At 48.3% G+C, this 13,111-nt stretch overlaps 1 protein-coding gene and 1 long non-coding RNA gene across 2 annotated transcripts in view; one reads left to right on the top strand and one right to left on the bottom strand.

Moving 5' to 3' along the window:
• Positions 1-1,032: 1,032 nt before the first annotated feature.
• Positions 1,033-2,176, bottom strand: LOC142586178 (uncharacterized). The gene is made up of 3 exons (XM_075697430.1): positions 2,071-2,176; positions 1,886-2,017; positions 1,033-1,696 (listed from the first exon to the last, which is right to left on the bottom strand). The coding sequence occupies exons 1-3, from the start codon at positions 2,174-2,176 to the stop codon at positions 1,590-1,592; spliced, it is 345 nt and encodes a 114-aa protein (XP_075553545.1). The 3' UTR covers positions 1,033-1,589.
• Positions 2,177-9,827: 7,651 nt separating this feature from the next.
• The window catches only part of LOC142584221 (uncharacterized), a 31,010-nt gene continuing 27,726 nt past the window's right edge, over positions 9,828-13,111 (top strand). Inside the window, exon 1 of the long non-coding RNA XR_012828728.1 lies at positions 9,828-9,871. This is a non-coding gene — a long non-coding RNA (uncharacterized LOC142584221). The remainder of the gene's footprint in view (positions 9,872-13,111) is intronic.

Below are 13,111 nucleotides of genomic sequence, written 5' to 3'. Positions count from 1 at the left end.
AGCAAACGCTATAGTGTTTTTCAGCGCACGGCTCTATGCGTTGGTCTCCTCCGCAGCATTTGCTGAGCTGCAATGACACGATAACTTTGGCCAGCCGCCACCTACCCTCAGGTGATTGGCCACTGCCCCGCACTCCCCTTACGACAGGAGTGACAACTGCTGATGCCGTGAGCTCCAAGCTGCACAATGCACCAGTGTTACAGTGAACAATAGTAAACACCGCATCTCGGCGTTGGCACAATCAACCACATGTGCGGTGACGGTGAACATGATTTGCAATGCGTGAGCTCATGGCCGCAACAACTTTACGCACAATATCATCCGAAAGGAACATAAAGCACCTGGATGGTCCAGGGGATGCAGCTGATTGTCACAATGGAAGAAACCTTTCCCTTTTGTTTCCAAACGCGCGGCTTCCTTACACCACCACGGATCCTGGAAGCGTTGCGGCCACGCACGCATGCCTTGCATGTCATCTTGAGCGCAAGAGTATTTGTTATCCAATTATGTAGTATCATTCTGTTTGGCTCGATCTACTTCTGCTTCAATTAGTGCGCTTGTACTAAGTAATGTGTGTCTGCTGTTTCCGCAGTGCCATTTCTGCTTTATTTTAAAAAAACCTTTTCACAGTCGCCTTCCCCTCGGCTTGTACGGCAAACTTCCGTAGTTCACGTCTCATTAGTCGAATGGAATGACAGAATAGCAGAGATTTGTGAGTGGACAAGAGACACATGCAATCGTGTCAATCTGAGACTTGCCGTGCTCATCGCACTTTAGAACTTCAACGGGCAAGCTGCCCTTCAGGATGGATTGCTTGTTTATTACCATGCCTATGGCCCGCTTAACATGTATCCTCACATTCGATCGCTATCTACCTTTCCCCTCGACATCACTACTGCACAATCGCGTTTTTCCTTTAGTGAAAGCAGGTGCAACAAGTGTAGCGTGGCACATGCATACACTTTCTGCTGTCAAAAATCCCCTGTCAGCCAGTACACCATCACCGAACTCTAGAAGATCCAGGACCCCACATTCATCCGTTATTTTTTTATTACTGGCATGGCCTCCATATGCATCTGACAGAAAGGTGACCGCCCCCTGGGGAATAATCCCCAACAAAAATTGCACAGTGTTCTGGTTCATTTGTTGAGACCATATGTATGCTCGAGGAAGGTAGGAACTTGGGCTGTCAATGCTTATCTCAAAGCAGTCAAGTATCATCCAAACCTTCAAGCCAAAGTTGTCGACGAAAGCTACCAGCACTGTTTTTATGATCTGCTCCTTGTCTGGCCAGCGAATCAATTGACCAATGTGGTTGAAAAACACGATCAGCCACCTTTCTCAGATACATGATGCTGTTGGCTGCGATATACAGAAACGGTATGCAAAGTCCTGTAGCTGACAGCCCAGCCTAAATATCACCAAAAAGAGAATGATATCTTGAAACTGAGTGAGGGAATGCTTAGCCTATGGTGAAATATGTTCTTTCAACAGTTCAAACACGGAAAGTAACGACCAATATGTAGGAAGCCGAGTATAGAAAACTACTTTGGCATATTGTCCTGCAGACTTTCTTGGGTGAACTTTGCTTAATCAAGAGCATATTGATATGCGTCCAGCTGCAAGTTGAGCCGTGCCACGGTCTCCACAAGTTTGTTGATGTCCTCTTTGGACATGTCCGTCTGGCAGACAGCATCTGTTGACAGAAGAGGACAACAAAACAAATCAGAAGAGGGAAGCAATAGGAGTTTTTTTGAAAATGCTATGTGACAAACACTGACAAGTAAAGATGACATTAAATCTGTTAAAAACATGGCACCGCACCACTGGAAGAAAGTTGTTTTTACACTAATCACAGCTAGTTTCACCTCATGATTTTACATACCGACATTTGTATTCAGTTCCTTTTCTGGTGTGTCAGGTGCAGGTTCTTCAATAGGAGAAGCAGGACTGGTAGCTGCAGAAGGAGCAGGACTGGTCGCTGCTGCTGCTACAAGGGAAGCAAGGCTGTTCACTGCTGTGAAGAAACATGACACAGAGTAGCGATTTTGCGACGTGGTAAAACAATACAAATCAATAGCAGAAGGTGTGGTGGCTCGGCAGTTACCAGCGGTGAAAAGACCTTGCGAACGTGCCTTTCTCTGGTCGTATGGTTCTTCGGTGGTGCTCTTGGCATCATACCCCAAATGCTTCGATGGGGCCCAATGGATATTACGCTCGTCAAATAGATTTGACGGACAACCTGAAATAGATATGTTATAAAGCATATCACTCCTCGCATGCTCCGTTCGTTAAATCAAACTGCAGCCCATTGTAATCGGCCACTCCGCGCAGATCAATGCTCTGCCGAAAGCAAGGCCTACATCCGCGATACCAAAACGTTTTTTGCACTGTCAAGAACAGGTAGCGTTCTGAAGCAGGTAGCATAGATGCGTAACTTGCATACCTCATAAAAAGTCTCGAGAACACACTTTCTACTTGTCCAGATTTTCGGCGACACCCTTTTGTTGAGGCGAGCGATCCACTCGCGTCGCCGCCGTTCCGACAGTTGCTTGTCTGTGCCGCATTCATGAACGCTCATCTTCGGAATCTTCAAAATCGACAGTCGCAGGGGCTGTTATTATCCTGCTTTGCTTTCTCCTTTTCGGCTTTAGTGTGCGTACGGCTTTTGCAGCCTACAACTGCTCGCTGAAGCACGAAACGTTTCGAGAGGTCACACGCACTGCTTTGCTTGTCTGCTTAGTAGTGCTTCAAAAGGGCGCGTTACCCAGAATGCATAGCGACGATTGCCCGCCTGCCGATGGCGATGCCGGTCGTGCATACACTCTATACGTAGACAGCTAAGGAGACAGCCGAGACAGCTTCGAGACCTAGTAATGGAACGCTTCGTGAACCGTCGGAAAGTCGCATGGAAGACGACTCTACTACGTGGCGCCATCTCGCGGCGTCAAGAAAAGTTGAGAAAAGCAGAAATTGTCGCCATATTTTACCTGTTTCCGTCTGCAAATCTACAAAAAAGAAACGAACTCGACAATACCTGCAGTAAGCTAATAGGAAAGTGTGACTACGTTTTTTTTGTGTGTGGGCAGACGACTTTTCCGTCGAGATTTCCAAGCGTCCTGCTTGGCAGGAAAGTATCCTGCATGATCTTTGACCTCTATGCTGTCTTCGCGAAGCTGTCTTCTTTGGCGTGTTCGTCAGAAAAGGAACCAGGCTTAAGATCGCTGCTGTACGCTTAGTCCATCTACTTCACCGTCTACGACGAGTATTGAAACACAGCTATATTGTACTCATATAACGTACTTATATCGGTGCTTTTCTTCCTTTCTTTTCAGCCATCACGTATGCCGGAGACCTTGCTCGTTCGCTTAATCACTTCATGAAGAACTGCGCCCGTATTCTGCACTGCGTCAAGAGCCTACCGAATACGAAGACTGTGGGGCAGGTAAAATCTTTCGATGCGTCTGCGTGAAAAATACGGCAGCAAAATTTATGAGTGAAGAAAAAAAGTGCAATTCACACGGGCATCGCACGAATCTAGAGAGTAAACCTATCGTGCTTTGTTCCCTTTGTAGATTCGTGCTGCTTTGAGACGCTGCATCTGAGAAATAGCATTCAGCAGAAGGTGTACTTAGTATACACGCAAGTTCGATATTAAATAGAATACCCAAATTACATTGCAGCAACATTCGCTGTGGTAGATCCAGCTGAAACGTGTGATTGGTGGCACTCTTTTTGTGCATGCGTTGCCGCGTGGCAAGGTACTGGTTGTTTCGCACATCCACGTGGCATGCGATTGTTACCTCTGAGTAACAGAAGCAGATCTCGAAGGCTATGTTTTTGGGGGCGACATGCAGCGGAAGTGATTGCAAAGCCGAAAACACCGCATAACCGTCAGGTATTTTGCGCTACCTATTGCTAAGCTGGAGTGAAAAGACAGGGAAGTAGTCGAACGAAGTGCGCTCATCAGGGAAGCAGCTCGGTGTCAGCAAGGCAATCCTTATTAATCTTTCAATCTTTGAATAAGCCCACCACGTCGTCAGTGCACATTTAATGAACGCGTGCAGGCCTTCTTCGTGAAAAAGCGGCAAGTGCCTTGCAGAATCGATTGTCTGCGGTTAACAGCGTGTACTGTGTAGCCTGGTATATCCGTATCCCAGCACCTATAGGCACTTTTTCTCATATGGCTTTGTCTCTGGACGCAGCCGTAGCAGATGGCTAGCATCCGCCGACGAAGCGGCGACAAACCGCTTTGAGTAGTTCTCAGGATTGGCAGAGGCGGCGGCCTCAGGTGCAGCTTACGGAAGCTACAAAACCTGCCCGAGCCCGAAATTTCTGGGGAGAAATACCTTCCACCTAAGTGCGATTGGAAGCAATGGAGCAGACACGAGGGGGACGCTAGAGCGTGTGTGTGTCCTGTCCGAAAATAAATCTTAAGTGAGGGTAGGATTTTGATTGTCGGCATCGGGATTGCTTGTACCATTCTTGCTTGTGCCATTTCTGTGTGTTAGCGAACAGGTCCTGCTCGTCTGCTACCCATAGAATAGCCGCTTCGTGCGCTGTACTGACGCCGTTGCGCGCCCACGATGTTCCTTTAAAGGGGTGGAGACATCAAAATTTTCGTTCATGCGTTTGTTGATTCAAACGTTGCGTCATGCTTCAGGGAGCACGATACACACAGCGGGATTCATATATATCCGATAAATAATTTAATAATAGCATTATTATACCGAGCGATTTCGGTTTCGGTTTCTGGGCTCCGGGGGATGCTATGACGTCACAGAGGAGGAAACGCAACATGGCTTGGTCACGTGGCCCACAAAAAATAGTGACGTAAAACTATGCTGCGTCGTCTGCTCGCGCATACGCGTGCTCTGCCAGCAGAGGTCAACCACTGGCGATTCGAAGTGCATGTCGCGATTATTATAATTATTGCGAAGAGCGACAACAACGGTAAGAAAATATTGCGGCTTGTGAGAGTCGGTGATTCATTCCGAAGCGCCGTAAGCTTTAGCTTTGAAGTGGACCGGAAAAGGCCTAGCGACGATATCGGCGGCGCCGAACGATCAGAGGCGGTGAAGCTGCCGTCGATGCCAGAGCGACCCCTCCTCGGTCGCTGATTGGCCGCTTCGCCGTACGGCTGCCGCACAAATGGGTCCCGGGCCCGTCCTCTCTACGGCAAGGAAATCTCGCCGTTCGCGAGCAAAACCGCCGTCACACGGGAGCCCGCGAACTGCAAACGGCGTGCGGCGAGTTTCCGTGCCGGTAACGTGGACGGGCCGGTAACGTGGAAAGGCCAAGCGGCCGAACTACGCGACTAAGCGAGGAGAGAAGCAGACAACACGAACGCCGCATATCCTGGTCCCTTTCGGAGTCGGCCCGCTAGTGTTACACTCAAACGTGTAAAGGCCCGTCCGCAGGGCAACTCGCCGCACGCAGTTTGCCGTTCGCGGGCCGGCGTGCGGCGTTCGTGTTGTCCACTTCTCTCCTCTTGTGTCCGTGTCTGCACGCCTTACCCCTTCTTTGCATTAAGAAAGGATTTCTATATGCCTGTAGCTCGGTCGTAGTGGAGGCTATGCTTGGTTGCTCGGCTTAGCAGGCTCCGTAATCGGCATTTCATCGCTACTCATCATACGTCACGTTTTTGTGCTGGTGTGCTATGACGTCAATATTTTCGTTCCTCCTCTGTGACGTAGTAACTGCCGCGCTAGCGATGGGTCTCGACTACGAGAAGGAGTTTTTAATGACTCTTTGGAGCTCAATTAAAATTATTTTGAAATGTTTGCAGCGTCCAATACCTCGTTCTGGGTGTCCTTGCATACGGAAGTAGCCTACAACATGCTTTTTATAGCCTCAAAATTTGGTGTCTCAACCCCTTTAATGTGAGCCATTCCACTCCATGTAAAGCCGGTTTTCTGTATCTGGCTGTCTGCGTTCAAGAACGAGAGATTCCGTGTGTTCCGTCTCGGTTTGGAGACGAGGAGCGCATTGAGGTGACCAAGCTAAGGGGCCTTAGCTACATTAAACCGAGCAAACAACAACGGCGGTTTCTAGTAAAACATGTGGAGTAGCCGAGGGTCGGCGCAAAATTTCACCCGTTTCGGTTTGGCGGCATTGCATTCCGGCATCGTTTCACAAGCACATCTTACAGGGACAAGTGGTTGTGCTCGCGGAATGTAGCCTGTACGGCTTCAATTGCGGTTTACAGTCCTATGTGCGCGTTGGCTGGTCCGCATGGCACATGGCTGCTGTGGCGCGGTGCACTCTTGCGCCCTGAATGCTGAGACAGAAAATATGTGCCCTACCTACCTCGGCGTAGCGAGCGCCGTCTGTTGCACAGCCACCGCTCATGTTCGAGCACAGCTTGAAGCACCAGAGGGCAACGGAACGCGTGGGCATTCTTCTAACACAGGGAGGAAAGAATAAACTAGGAGAGAGCGTCACGTGACAGTCTTGAAGCCTAGTCATACAAAATATAGAGGAGAACTAGGAGTCACACGACAGGCTAGCGGTACATTCTAGTCAGCTCGGTCTGGTTGCATCTGCTGCGAGGGTTTCAGAATAGGTGCAAATACTAGGCAAGACAAACGCGCACGTCGAGGCTAGTGCAAGTTCAAACGTGTGACGCAGTCGAGTCTGTGTTATGCCAACCGGGTAACGCACCGAACCACCGAACGTTACGTAGATAGGCGCCAAGGCTGTAGCGAACGAGCTTTGTCTGGTAACCAGCATTGTGCCGAACAACACAAGTGCTACCTCAAGCCCGACTTGTTGCGTTTCAGGGTGGTTTAATGAAAACGAGGAAACATTTTGCCTGGCAAACGTGTGCCGGCAACCGAGCCGCCCTTCCGACGGCAATTTGTCACGTTTCAGGACGTCTTCTGGAAAACGATGCCGCCTTTCGGCCCCCCGCAAACATGTGCAGGAGATCAAGCGAGCGTCCACAGTACCGAGAAATTGCTTTCCCGTGGGGAAACAAAATCGTGGATAGAGAGGGAATCTCTCTCGCCATGGATAGAGAGGGAACTTTCACCCCAAGGCGATGAACCGTTTTAGCTAAAGGGTTGCAGAAAATAGCACCTCTTCCTCTCCACAATAATTTTTTCCGTGCTCACGTTCCGAAGTGGCCGACTTGTTCAGGCGGAGGAAGACGTCGGAAAGCTGGTCGGAGGAAAACGCCATGGAGGGTCCAGGCAATCAGCGTAGATGGGACACAACGTTGAGCCATAACTAAGGGGGGGGGAGAGAGTGAGTGAGTGAGAACAAACTTTGATTTGGAAAACAAGTCGGAAATTCTTCCTCAATGAGTTGGGTCTCAGTCCAGGGCTCCATTGCTATGCGCGACTTCGTGAGCACGCTGAATCAGCCGTTGCTGTTCCTGCCGACTTGAGCTGAGCTACGCATACTCCCAAGTTGTCCCACAGGGAGAAAGTTTCGCGCCGGGGCACAAAAGCACACGCAGAGGCCGATGTCAGTTTGAGTCATTCTCGTGCACTGCATCAACAGAAGCAATGCCATCGCATGCATGGTGTCAACATAACATCTGCATAGCATGCACGGGACAACACGCAACGCAACATACTATGTACATAAATGTAACTTCCAATGACTTCAACTCATTCAGTGTGCAACGCAAGTACCTATGTAAAAGAACCTTAGCGTCCACCAATTCCCATTGCGCGCGGAAGCCGCATAACTAACATAATGGTTTTATTGTTTCCTTTCAAACGCAGTTCCTGGATACTGCCTGTGATATTGCAAACGACTGCATAAGGACGCTCAAAACTGACAGCGTGGAGGTGAGTTTGTTCGCCGCTGTAGGCAATGCTTATAGGCAAACTTTAGACACTAAGTGCGTTAACAACTGTCTGGCATTATACGGTGTGGTTTTATTAAGTGGTTTCGGCATTATGCTGCGCGGTGCGCCAAGTCGCAACACTGAAAAAGAAATAAAGAGCTGGCACCATTATCACTGTGGGTTTTTGTCGGACAACAATAATCATCATCAGTCTTGCTTTCGTTTTCTCTGTTGAAGTCTGTGCGCTCGTTACTTTCCTGTCAAGAACGCTGTGACACGCTGAGGACGCGCACGCCGTTCGTAAGCAGGAAATTCTGGGCGCGCATCATGAAATAATTGGGGGCAAGCAATGTTGATAACCATTGCGGTTGTGTGACAAAAAACGCGCCCGAAGGCGTGTAACTGCCTTTAGTCTGTTAAGTACGACTTGCGACCGTGGCAATCAAATTGTTTTGGTGGCAGAATGCAATGAAGCTCGAAAATTTCCACGAAATTTAAAACACCCACAACTAGCGTCATCTGTCGGCGGTGGTGTGTGCAATGCAGTTGCGCTAAACGTGGCCAGGCGTTTAATATTTTACTGCGGCGTAATCATGATATAAGTTATACATCGCCTTCAACTGCATCCCAAGAGAAAGTCAGCCAAGATTAACGTAGATTCAGCAGAAAAGACGACAGAATTTCTACAAAGATTTTCTAAGAGACACTTCATTCCACGCCGAATAATACGTTTTGACGGCTTGACTTATACAGCACTCAATCTATTTGTGAATTGTGACTTCATTACGAAAGCTTGTATAATTTCCACGGCGGCTGTTATGTGGTCACTAAAACTGAATAATAATATGTTTAGCAAGTTAATGTTAGAGAAAGGGCCATCGAATGACTTAAATTATTTTGTGGACTCAACCACTGGCGCGCAGTCCTGTTACAGTTTATTCTTATCTCGTGAGGTTATTGAGCCTCATGGGCCTTGTTTGTTTGAACCACCCTCAGTGGAGATTCATTACAAATGTAGGTATATTATATGTGACCGGTGATCGCCCAGATGCAGAGAAAATATGTAAAGTTGATATATATGTGTGTTTATGCTATTTATTTATGTTACGGAAACTTGCTTGTCTGGAAAGCCACAAAGAGCAGGCAGCTTAAATATACAGAAGAGTGCAGGGCAATGTTTCTTTTTTGGAATAAGCAAGATTGAACATAATAGCGCTTCTATTTTATCCTGTGTTTTTATTATTTGTTTCTTTGTTTTTTTGGCCACTGTTGACTCATATCCACCATGGGGAATGAGTAAACAAGGCGCAATGGTAAGGACGGATGACGAACACAAGCGACAGGACCGGCGTATGTTCTTCTTCTGTTCTGGTCTAGTGCGCCTTGTTCTTTACTCATTCAAGCATGAACCAGCTAGCTCAAGCCAGAGTTTTACTTGACCACTATGGGGCCAATATTTAGATGGAATTAGATGGCGCCTAGCACTGAATAGAAAACAAGTTAAAAAGTGAGGAAGAGTCCGTCGAATAAAACGGAACTAAAAATAAACTTCAAAATCAGCTTAACGCAATTTTGTTTGCAAGGAAATCTTTTTCTTGCGAACTCTGGTTTGGCTGCACGCTTACTTTGAACAAGACGATGTTGAAGCAACCACGACATGAAAATAGTTGAGGAATAAACACTTGAATGTTTTTTATTTTTTCAGTTACATTAACAAGCACTCCCCATAGCAGGCTGTGAAATAACGCAACAATACTTTTATATCCTCACACAGCACAATGATCGTAGGGAAAAGGATGAGAAGTTGGATCACTTAGAAATCAGGCACGACGATAATAACAAACGACCAAAGGAAACGTCGCCAGCCTTCCCACGCCCCCATTTTTTTTTCTTGTGCAATATAAGAACTCACAGGACTGTTACGAGTGTGAAACGCGAATGCATCAGAGTTAACTGTGCTGTGGCCCAGGCGTTTTCTCTCCCGATCTCACCGAATCGCTTCGGGGTCTGAGCCTAGTTTTTTCTTTTCAGCTAATATACAAGTGCGTGAAGAGTCAATTGTGGGCCATCTATGTAAGTACATCTTTTTGCTCAAACTCCTCTCGGGAATTTCCTTCTACTTCCAGCGTCTATCGAGGAATTCAGGAGGAATTGAAAATTGAATCCTATTTCAGCAACACCAACAGTCGAAAGCAGGCTAATGCACAAAAAAAAAAGATGAAAAAAAAGAAGCCCGTCTTGATCGTTCGCAGAATTGCTTGTTTCTCATAAGCGGTAAAGCGCGAATATCTGGGAAGTAAACGTTCGCTCTCACAAAACGTTAACCCACAATTACCTGCTATATACACATTTGATTTCACGCTATCGAGACAACAAATGCACCAGAGGCAGGAATCGCAATGCAATCACACAATATAAGTGACAGCATTCTTGAATGCGTCAGTGCGAATGATGTCACTGATGGAGCAGGAAGATGGTACTAATAGCTGCTAGTTCGGGCGATGCTAGGATTCAAAATATACGTCAGCGGGACACGTTGCAACACTGACTTTGACTTTCCGGCATATAACAACATACAAAAACCAGGGCAGCTAGGAAGGACGACGCACACCACCAGCGATCGGTGTGTGTGTCGTTCTTGTTAACTGTTTTAGTTTTTTTTCCGCTGTTATAAAACCGAAATGATGAGTTACCAACTCGCCCAAGTCGCCGTTTTATGACACCGAATTCGAAGGGATAATCTAGGCCTGACGATATGTAAGCAGCGTCAAGTAGCAACTGGTCTCTAAAGGTGAATTGAAAAAGTGAGAAAAGCGACGGAAACCGTCGTCCCATGCTGACTGTCGACGGAAATGCTTTTAGCGTTGAATCAATGTAGAGACAAAACGCATTGCCAACGTCGAAACGGGTTATGTATGAGCCGTTTACTGCACCTGGATTCCTCTTTGGCGCTTCTCTAAAGACACTCGGCGCTATCGCGAAGCCTGCGCGTGGCCTAGGAAGTGCATGGCGCGTCAGGTCGTGGGAACGCTGAGAAACGCGTCATGCGGCAACCGGGCTTCTCTCTCGCACTTCTTTCTTGACATACTGTGCCATCTAGCGGCACTGCCGTGAAGTCCGCGAGTGGCTCGCGAGACGGAAGCGTGGTGCGCCGGTGCCTGCCAACGCTGGTAATGGTTCCCTCGCTTGCCACACATACAGTGGCACACACTATGTGATTAAAGTTGGCGTTAGGTTCATCGAAGAGCGGCACATACCCAGTGAATTTGGGGTGCAGCCTGCAGAAGCGTCGGGTTTCTGTTCTTGAAGAACCCATGTGACGAGGGTTCGATTACGCTCAGCATCGAAGAAATTTAAGCGAAGTTTTTCGTTGTTGCATAGCCGCACATTCCTTGCGGCACATACCTAATCGTCCATGCTGGCCGCCAAGACATTCATCCAAGAGCGGCACACACCTACCGGTACATTCGCAGTGGCCCAGGTTGGCATCAAATGCTTCCTCGAAGACCAGCACAGGCCGCGTGGCACTTACCCAGTGCTCCGAGTCGGCAGTGCGCCCCCTTTCCCTCATCTACAGTGCCGCATATCGGCGTGAAAGTGGTTCGTTGTAGAGATGTGCGTAGATACACATTGGCACATACTCAGTGACCCATGTTGGTCTGATGGTCGGTTTCGAATCCTGTTACTTCAGCCGAGCAGCCCGATGCGCTAAGCATTCATCCACGGACTCCCCAGTGGCCCAGGTAGGCGAGAAAGTGGTTAGGTACAAAGGTAAATAACCTCTGAAGAGAGAGAGAGAGAGAGAGAGAGAGAGAGAGAGAGAGAGAGAGAGATACAAATGAGATAAAGGCAGGGAGGTTAACCAGGCTTAAAACCTCCGGTTCTCTACCCTGCACTAGGGGATGCGCAAGGGGAAGTAAAGACGGAAAGAAGAGCGTGCCAAAAATAAAAGCGTGAGAAAAAAATATGAAAAGGGACGAAATGGGGTCATTATAGTCTTTCTAATAGGCCACTGTCACGTAGAAAAGTCAACAAAGCCTTGACCGACTTTTGCTGCGACGACAGTTCACGTAGGCATTCCAAAACTGACTGTTCTGAAAGTGGCCTGTCGTCAAGGCGTGCCAACGCGGTCGCTAGTGACAGCCGGTGCGCGCTGTATTGAGGACAGTGGCAAATCACGTGTTCGATAGTCTCCTCGCCGCCGCAGTGTCTGCAAGCCGCGCAGTCGTCCATACTGACTCGGAAGGCGAAGGATCTTGTGTAGGCGACACCTAGCCACAGTCGGCAAAGTACTGCTGTTTCGAGTCGAGAGAGTCCAGATGGGGGTCGAAGTCGAAGGGATGGGTCCAGTCGGTGTAGACGCGTATGCTTTAAGCTTGGTGTGTTCCATAAAGTTTTGATGGCTTCATTTGCAAGTACACGAACTTTCGTTGCAGCGTCGGTTCTTGAGAATGTAATGGAGTCTTGCAAGCCCTCCTCATGTGCAGATCGTGCTGCTGCGTCGGCATGTTCATTGCCCATAATGCCACAGTGGCTTGGAATCCACTGCAACGTGATTTCGTGTCCTTGCTCGACGAGGTGGTGAAACAGCAGTCTGATTTCTAGAACTAGTTGTTCGTGAGGTCCTCGGCGTAAGGCAGAAACCAAACAATGAAGAGCAGCCTTGGAGTCAGTGAACACGCTCCATTTCTTGGGTAGTTCTTCAGAAATTACACGAAGTGCACAACGAACAGCAGCAAGCTCCGCGGCAGTCGGTGTAGTGTGGTGAGATAATCGAATCTTTATGGTGGAAAGTTTTGCAGGAAAGATCACCGATCCTGCTGACCCATTCACCGTGGTTGAAGCGTCAGTATATAGATGATGATGCTCGTTGTACGTCTCGTACAGCAAGAGCAGTGAAAACTGCTTGAGTGCTGGAGGCGAGAGTTGGGCTTGTGTTCGTATTCCTGGTACCATTAATCGAACCTTTGCTTTAGCCAAGCACTATGGTGGAAACGGAACTTTCGCTGGAGCTGTATAACCTGATGGAGAGAGAGAGAGAGAGAGAGAGAGAGAGAGAGAGAGAGTAAACGTTTATTGTAATAGAGGCTGTTTGTTTATGGTGGGTGGAGCCCCTCCTCCAGGGCCCCACTGGTTACAGCGGCTCGCCGGGCCTGGTCAAGGGTCGCCAGTTGGCTTCCCAATTCCACTTCCGCGAGTCGTGCCTCCGACGACTAGTTATGTAGAGTGTTGTCTAGCAGCGGCGAGGTGGCAGCCGCCGGACGTAACGCGCACTGGAATGTTATGTGTTCCAATGTCGGTGTTCCTTCGCAC

This window comes from Dermacentor variabilis, chromosome 6, assembly GCF_050947875.1.
Source record: "Dermacentor variabilis isolate Ectoservices chromosome 6, ASM5094787v1, whole genome shotgun sequence".
Taxonomy (NCBI): domain Eukaryota; kingdom Metazoa; phylum Arthropoda; class Arachnida; order Ixodida; family Ixodidae; genus Dermacentor; species Dermacentor variabilis.
This window is presented reverse-complemented; position numbering and strand designations above follow the sequence as displayed.